General features: G+C 41.1%; 1 protein-coding gene across 1 annotated transcript in view; it reads right to left on the reverse strand.

Moving 5' to 3' along the window:
* The window catches only part of LOC149451942 (uncharacterized), a 30,075-nt gene extending 20,940 nt beyond the window's left edge, over positions 1-9,135 (reverse strand). The window contains exon 1 of the mRNA XM_089689896.1: positions 8,951-9,135. Coding sequence (XP_089546022.1) covers positions 8,951-9,005 — 55 coding nt within the window. The 5' untranslated portion in view covers positions 9,006-9,135. The remainder of the gene's footprint in view (positions 1-8,950) is intronic.
* Between the last annotated feature and the right edge of the window lie 273 nt (positions 9,136-9,408).

The following is a 9,408-nucleotide window of genomic DNA, read 5'->3' on the forward strand; positions in this document are numbered from 1 at the left end:
ATAGATAGATAATAGATAGATAATAGATAGATAATAGATAGATAGATAGATAGATAGATAGATAGATAGATAGATAGATAGATAGATAGATAGATAGATAGATAGATAGATAGATAGATAATAGATAGATAGATAGATAATAGATAGATAATAGATAGATAGATAGATAGATAAATAGATAGATAGATAGATAGATAGATATATAATAGATAGATAATGTTTGGGGGTTCTATTTCATTTTCTACCAGAATAATGCAGATTTTTACACTTAGGAGTGAAATGTCAGAATTGTCCCGGTAAAGAGGTGGTTAAAGGGGTGGCCAGATATACTATTAGCTTTACCACCTCCCCAAATCAGGTGCCAAAAGGAGAAGATGAAAGAACTGGGACTTTTCAGGTGTCATACATACATTTGACAGGGATTTATAATACTGGAAAGAAAACAAGTCCGATCCATGGAGGCCCCACCTCACAATTTACAGAACATAACGGGATTGTAAACCCTCATGCTGTAAAATAACTCCTTCAGTTTAATATGGAAATGAAAGGCAATACATTGGTGTATAGGTATCAAAACATTAGAAATACCAAGTCATACTGTAATTCAACATTATTAAAAATGATCTTTCCCTTTCAATCAGCAGAGCTTTACTTTATACACCCCCCAGCTTTGTCATTTACTGCCCGTGTGATCGGCCCACTGATTTTCCCAGCAGCCTGCACTAAGATACAAGTCAGATTTTGGGCATCCCCTGCAACTAAAATATCACACTCCCAATAACGGCCTTAATTAGGAAATGGGATTCCTCAATCATTATCCAACAGTTTTATGACTATCACCTCAAGCATGACTCCCTCTGTGAGTGTTGTCTCCCCCCCCAGTCTTTGCTTTTGCTGTGTCTTATCTTTAGTCTTTTTTTTTTTTTTTTTTTCTCATCCCCCACATCTCTTCTAACATTCTGCTTCAACTTTGTGATCAGTACTTCTTGGACCTTGAAGAAGGGGACACTCCCCAAAAGCTTGTCCTCAAAATTGCATGTTAGTGCAAATAAAAAAAGTATCCCGTCAGTACTCAATTGTTTCAGAATAACAAACGGTAGGAATCTGCTACACAGTTTGGTCCCTGAAATGTGCATAGATCACCCAGAGGGGAGGGTTTTTTCTCAGCAAAGGTGGAGTTACTCTTTAATACCACCCTGTAAAGGTTTAGGGCGTTTAACGTGTGAGGTATCCTGATTAAATTACCACCATTACAGCGATTATGACGTCATCAGCGTTAATGTAACAGATGTGTAGGTGGGATGGATGTAGAAGACATTTGACTAGGATGACCTCACAGATTACCAGCATTAGTGTAACAGACATTCAGACAGGATCAAAGAATGTGACAAAGTAAATTGTCTCAGATGACGACGGGGATTATCATTCATAGGAATGAACATAACGAGGGCTTTGGGCTGGAGGTGTCTGGGAGTGTCTATTAGAAGAGCAGAAATAGAAGCAATTTGAAATAACAATACATAGGAGGCAAATCGTTCTAAAATTACAGCGCGTCTAAACCCAAGAATAAATACTGTTGTCACCAATGTCCCAGGAATTTACCACCCCAGTAGCAGCATACCTCTATATATCGATCAGATGCTTTGGAGGGCAGAGAAGAGATATGGAGTCCAACAGACCCCAGATCTCTCCATAAAGAGGACCTGTCACAGCCCATGCTATCCCAAGGGATGTTGTTCATCTCTTGTGATAGCAATAAAGTTGATTAAAAAAAATTAAGGTTAGGTTCACACTATTGCGGGTGGTTGAGGGGGCAGGAATTGCTCCTGTTCCCTCACCCACAACCACCCGCACCCGCCCCGGCTGCTGCATTTTCATTCCTTGATGATAGCAATAAAGTTGATTAGAAAAAAAATAAAAAAATAATAAAATAAATTAGAAAATTAAATTAAAAAAAGGTAAAGCACCCCCCCTCCTTTCCCCCATACTCACACACAATTGAGATCATGCCTGTAGGTCCCACACACAATAATTAAGAAATTAATAAAGTTACAGTGTCCCACGTGCAAATAAATAAAGCATTACACATGCAAATATATAATATATATATATATATACGTATATATATATATATATATATATGTATGTATGTATGTATATGTGTGTGTGTATGTATGTATGTATGTATGTGTATATATCTCATAAAAATAAAGACACAGTTTAAAAAATGTCATTTAACTAAAATAAATAATAAAACTGAATTTGAAATAAGTTAAAGCGACCCCTGCCCATCATGCTCACACGCAATTGAGAACGTGTGTGTAGGTCCCACACACAAAAAAATAAAAAATGAAAGATACAGTGTCCCACAAGCAAAATAAATAAACAAAGACATGGAGTAAAAAAATAAATTGAAATAATTAAATTAAATTTTAAAAAGCTAAAGTGCCCCCGCCAACCATGCCCACACGCAGTTGAGAACATGCATGTAGGTCCCAGACTCAAAAAATAAAAAATGAAAGATACTGTGTCCCACAAGCAAAATAAATAAAGACACTGTGTAAAAAAATAAATTGAAATAACGAAATTAAATTTTAAAAAGCTAAAGTGCCTCCCCGCTCCACGCTCATGCTCAATTGAGAACACGCATGTTGGTCTCACACGCATATGTAAATGTTGATTGCACCACTCCTGTGAGGTATCGCTGTGAACCAGGGCGGACTGACCATTTGTAAACTCGGGCACTGCCCGAGGGCCTGGGGTCCGTGGGGGGCCCATGAGATGCCCCTGGTACCTTTTGTTTTTTCATAGGTTTTTTTGAGTTTGGGCAAGGACACAGGGGCCCCATGATCCCCTATTGCCCAGGGGCCCCATGAGTTGTCAGTCCGCCCCTGCTGCGAGCATCAGAGCAAGAGCAATCATTGTAGCACCAGACCTCCTCTTTAACTCTGTAAAGGCTTATAAAGCGTCTCCGATGGAGATTTGTAAGCACCCTAGTTTGTCGCCATTCCACAAGCGTGTGCAGTTTGAAAGTGTGACATGTTAGGCATGTAACATCACATTTTATATTTTACCAAACAACTGGGTATTATATTATGATTTTTTTTGTGCATTGAAATTCATTATTTTTTTCCAAAAGAGCAATAATTCAAGCACCAGACCTTCTGTTTAACTCCAATCTGGAAACCTGGAAAGGCTTTTAAAGCAATGCCTATGGATAATTGAATGTAATTTGCTTCAATTCCACGGGAGTGCACAATTCTAACACATGACATGTTTGGTATCTATTTACTTGGCCTGACATCATCTTTTATATTTTACCAAAACACTGGGTATTACATTGTGTTTGTGTGCACTGAAATTCATTTTAAAGTCTTTTCTTTTTTTTTTCTTAAAAAGGTGCCACTGTGCAAATATTGTGTGACATGAAAAATTGAAACACCCGCCATTTTATTTTCTAGGTCCGCTGCATTAAAAATATACAATGTTTGGTGATTCTAAGTAATTTTCCAGTGAAAAAGAAAAAATGCAGATATTTTCATGTATGAGGGCAGGCAAGTGGTTAAGGTAAATGAAAGAAACGCAATGTGGAACCCTCTTGGGACTTCTAGTGCAAAGCAGGCACCAGGGGTCCCCATATCTCCATGCCCATAGCCCACAGAGATAGAGGGAACACAAAGGAAAAGAGAGGCGTTCCTTTAGGATGTATCTGTGGAAGAACTATAGTTAAAGGATATTTAAATCACTGGGGTATTTAGGATTTGTGCTGCCCTAGGCAACACCAAAAATCTGCTGCAAAACCACATCCCCCACCCCCGTCACCCACCAGCCCCCCGCACCCATGACCCTCCTGCGCACCACCACCACCCAGGAGAGACACCCCATCACAGCTCCCTGGAAACCCGGCTCCCTTCCTTGAATTTCAAGGCTGCTTCCCCGGCTCCCCTCACTCAACTCTTCCAGCTGCCGGCCAACCCCGATGCCTCTCAGAGCAGGGGCGGACTGACAACTCATGGGGCCCCCGGACAATAGGGGATCATGGGGCCCCTGTGTCCTTGTCCAAACTCAAACAAGCCTATGAAAAAGGTACCAGGGGCATCTCATGGAGTCCCCCTACTGACCCCGGGCCCTCGGGCAGTGCCCGAGTTTCCAAATGGTCAGTCCGCCCCTGCCGCGGAGCCTCCTCAGCACGACGCAGGACAACCAGCATCCCTTGTTCCGGGGGGTGGCACCGTTCCCCTGAAAAGTGCCGCCCAAGGCATACGCCTTGTTTGCCTCACGGCAAAAATTGCCCTGATCTAAATGCATCTATTTTCACCCTGTTACATATTAGTTCACACAAAAAGGAAAAATGAATTGAAAATCCTTCCATACACACTATCCTATACCCATAGTTGAGATATATATATATATGTATTGTAATTCACAAAATAAACACATGCAAAATTAAATATATGAATAAATGTGTATATTTTAAAATTCAAAAATCAAAAGATTGAAAACCCTATATACCATCCCAACTCGATCCTTTACACCAGTGTTTCTCAACTCCAGTCCTCATGGACCCCCAACAGGTCATGTTTTCAGGATTTCCCTCAGATGAAACAGCTGTGGTAATTACTAAGGCAGTGAAACTGATCAAATCACCTGTGCGAAATAATGGAAATCCTGAAAACATGACCTGTTGGGGGTCCATGAGGACTGGAGTTGAGAAACACTGTTTTACACCAACCCGGATAACGCCTGTGTAAAAATGCATAAAAAAATGCAACAAATTTAAATTTAAAAAAGTCAGTAAATCAATAAAAATGATAAAAATACTAAGCTTTCCAAAAGGAGAAGGATGGTGTAACCGGTACCAGTGCTGGATCATAAAGTATAACATAGGGACAACTGGCAGAGAGCTTATGTGTTGGTTTTTGGTATGTTCAGATTTTTGTACTTTGTAAAATACACATTAATATATATCTAATTTAATTTTTGGGGAACGGGGGCGTTCTTTAAGTTTTTTTGTATTTTTGCATATTTTTTACTTTTTTTGAACAGGTGTTATTTTGGTTATTATTGGTTGGGGCAATGATGGTTTATTAGAAATATCAATTTCAAACTTTTTCTACTTTGTAACATACGCATTTATACGTCTACTTTTTTATTTTGTTTTGTTTTTTGATTTTTCCATATATTTTTCATATTTTTGCACAGGCGTTATTTGGGTCAGTTTATTGCGTAGGGTGGGGTGGTGCTGGTTATGAGGGTTATCTGATTTCAGATTTTTTTAATTAGTAATATAAACATTTTATATATTTTATTTTTTTATGAGTTTATTTGTAAAATGACACAACACATACTATGTACAGTATATGGCTTACTGCCCTGGGTCCGTGTCATCCAGATCTCTATTGAGTTTGCTGATGGATGATAACATTACATTTGGCCTGAAGTATTGATTTTTTTTTTTTTTTTTAATGTTTCAAATATGCATGTTTTATTTTTAGGTGGTTGTATAATTGTGTAGTTTGGAGCAAAGTAATTTTTTTTTTTTTTTTTCCATGCAGATTTTATGGTGCGGACAATTGTTTTTGGGGGTTTTGCAGGTTTTGTAATCAATTTCGGTTCTGGTGGGTTATATGTGTGAGGTGTTGTACAATTGTGTAGCTTCATGTTATTTTTTTTTTTTTTAAATATTGTATTTTTATTTTATTTTTCAAACAATTTTAGTAATATGGACATTTTACAGGGTTCCTTTTTTAGGCAGGGGGATGGGGTTCTCCTCCAACAAGCAGAAAATCAAGAGTATAACAACATGATGCCATGGAGCACTAAGAGATGCGACATGTGTACCCTTCCTGGCTACTGCTAGGCCCCCTAAGGGAAAATTCTCTACCCTGACTTTTTTCCTTGCTTTCTTCTCTCTCTCTCTCTTCCCGTCCTTTTTGTCATTTTTTTGTCTTTCCTGGCCTTTAGGATGTACCCATCTGTGTTTTCTTGTTCGAAAATGCATTAGAGCCCATTATATATATATACATACATTTTTTAAAGCAGGGGCCCTGGAGAATAAAATGGAGGATGTTTCCATTTTTTTTTTTTTTTTTTTACAGCTGTGGCATTTATATGGCTGTTTTCCATTATGTACAATTAAAGGACATCCTCTTTGCTCTTGAATGGAGAAAAGGACACATTGGGGTTGTCCTCCAACAAGCAGAAAATCAAGAGTATAACAAATTAATGCTGTCAGGGATAGCCGCGGCGCTGGTCCCAGCGCAGGCGCAGTGCGCCGCCTTGCACAGGGATGTGGGCGCTAGGTCCGGGCCGGCCGCGGCGACGGAACTTGCGCATGCGCACTAGGATCCACGGGTGCGCGCCTGGCACCAATGACAGCACAGGGCGCAGTATTTAAATCCCCCTGAGCTGTCACTGGTTGCCGTTTGGTCTTTTTATGTTCCTGATCCTGTGTATACCTGAATTCTGATTGTTGCTGACCCGGATTGTCCCTGACTGTGCTGTACTCTCCTGCTCTGACCCTTGGCTTGCCTGACCTCTCTCCTGGATGCCCCCTGTTGGATCTGATCTACTGTTGCTGACCTGCAGTGTGACCCGACTATTCTCTGCCCGCTGCTTTGTACCGCACCAACCCCATGGCTCCCGACTCTGCTTGTTTGACCCTGCATTTTCTCATCCATCCATCCCGTCGGGATCTCCTGACCTCCTCATATCAGGCTCTTACCCTGCGGGAGCCTCTGGCGGACGCCTCTACCACTGATGGGTGTACCCAGTAGTCGCGACCTGGTCTCGGTGCGCTCCAAGTCCATCCCCACCATCAGGGGCCCTGGTGAACAAGTGCTCCGGGACTTAGACTCCGCGCTCTGGGGAAACCTGACCAGTGGAGTGCTAGAGGTACCCAACACAATGAACAAAATGCGATATCTCCTGCGCTCCAGGACCCAGACCGGTGGTGAGTAGATGGAATAAACTCCAAAAAAGGAAGGAACCACCGAAATAGACAAGGTCGTGCAGCTCCACACCAAGGCTGGGGAAGCCCAAACGAAACTGTGAGGAAGAACAACAAAAAGAAGCGCACCAACCTTGCGCATTACCTCAGTAACCAAAATTTATTGAATAAAAGAATGGTACTCACAAACAGCGAATAAAAACAGGCATGTAAGTCCTCAAAGGGACTTTAAAGGCAAGATGCAAATGCGAATCCCATCATGGAGGAAGCCACTCAGTACAGCTGACGCGTTTCGAAGGACAAGCCTTCTTCCTCAGAGCTCTGAGGAAGAAGGCTTGTCCCGCATCTTGCCTTTAAAGTCCCTTTGATGACTTACATGCCTGTTTTTATTCGCTGTTTGTGAGTACCATTCTTTTATTCAATAAATTTTGGTTACTGAGGTAATGCGCAAGGTTGGTGCGCTTCTTTTTGTTGTTCTTCCTCACAGTGCTAGAGGTACCGCCAGACGGTCCCTTACAGATGCCATGGAGCACTGAAAGATGCGATCTGTGTGCCTTTCCTGGCTACTGCTAGACCCCCTAAGGGAAAATCCTCCCCCCCAATCTTCTGTAAACTGAGTCCATCTTTTAGTTGCCGATCTGATACATGGATGGGCATGTCCCTCCTACCAGGATACTTTGTTCCCATTTACTGGTAACAAGCCATTTGACAATTAAGGACAGTTAAGGACCTGTTCATCAGTTGGTTGCTTGCTTTGACCTGCCACATTATACTACCCAATATGAATATTATGCCTCTTTCTCATCTTGTGCCTTCTGTAAACTGGGTAACTGGGTCCATCTTTTAGTTGCCGACCTGATACATCATTGGGCATGTAATGCCCCTCCTGCCATAGTTACATAGTTAGTCTGGCTGACAAAAAAACAAAAGTCCATTCAGTTCAACCATTAAAAAAAAAAAAAAAAAGTTATACTCATACACCCACAGTTGATCCAGAGAGAGGCAAAAAACCCAGCAAAGCACAATCCAATTTGCTCCTGCAGGGGAAAAAATTCCTTTCTGATCTGATCCCCCCAGATATTCCCTGGATCAACTTTCCCTATAAATGTTATATCCAGTTATATTCTGTGTATCCAAGAAAGAATCCAGGACTTTCCTACAGCAATCCACTGAGCTGGCCACAACCAACTCTTGAGGGAGTCTATTCCCCATTCTCACAGCTCTCACTGTGAAGAAACCTTTCCATATTTGGAGACATATTACATTTCTTTTCTCTGTGGACTCCAGGACACTTTGTTCCCATTTACTGGAAACAAGTCATTTGAGAATTAAGGACAGTTAAGAGTTAAGGACCTGTTCATCGGTTGGTTGCTTGCTTTGACCTGCCACATTATACAACCCAATATGAATATTATGCCTCTTTCTCATCTTGCGGGGACTCTCCCTGGCACACTAGGCCTCCCACTGCTGAACCTCGTATAATTGGTTGCCTATGCTTTATGTTGTATTTTCATCTTGATGGACCGTAAGTAGGGTGTACATGTGCTGGATTTCGGCATGGCTTGTTGTTCAAACAGCTGCTTCTCAAATACATTGGGATAGATATACTAAAACTGGAGCACTCAGAATCTGGTGCAGATGTGCACGGCGACCAATCAGCTTCTAACTTCAGCTTGTTCAATTTAAGCTTTGGCAATAAATCCCAGAAGCTTGTTGGCTTCTGCACCAGATTTTGCACGCTCCAGTTACTCTACAATAAAGCTTTTGTTGAACGGAAATCAAGGGTAACATTAGAAGGTATTATTTTACTGAAAGGTGTGGTTTCTTGGAACAATGAGTGAATGTAAGCGTGTTATAGATAGACACAGTTCTATACAAAAAGAACAATAGCAAATAACCAGGCCAGATGACTCAATGGACCATGTTTTTGCTGCCGATCTTCTAGCTTTCTGTGACTTTTGTGGAGTAAAGATAAAATATTGATGTGCTTCATTCACTCACCTCTTCTGAGGAGGAGACACAAGATGAGAATCAGATCTTGCCCCGTGCCAGTCATTGTTCTGCTGTAGAAGAATTGAAAAGATAGAGATTTGTCACGGAAGGATGAAGAATTAAGCAGATCTAGGTGCTTCCAGCTCCCTCTCGTACTGTCACAACTACTTTATTCTTCTTACTGTACACTTCCCATACGTCGCCCAGCTACAATCTCCACCTTCATTTACTGACAGATCATAAACTTGAAATTCCACTGTAGGATGCTGGCAACTGACATTCAAAATTAGAACGATCGCCTGGAGCTTAATGTTTAATTGTTCTTCTCTATCGCATAGTCTACAGAGGAACATTTGTGTTTACAGAACGCAGTGACTGTTGACTTCTAAGATGAAGGAAGTAACTTTCAAATATCTCTTAAAATAAACCAGAAAAGCCCAAATGCCTTGGTTGGGGAATCAGTCCTC

Source organism: Staurois parvus, unplaced genomic scaffold (genome assembly GCF_062004578.1).
Source record: "Staurois parvus isolate SC_StPar_1 unplaced genomic scaffold, SC_StPar_1.0 ptg000503l, whole genome shotgun sequence".
In the NCBI taxonomy this organism is placed as follows: domain Eukaryota; kingdom Metazoa; phylum Chordata; class Amphibia; order Anura; family Ranidae; genus Staurois; species Staurois parvus.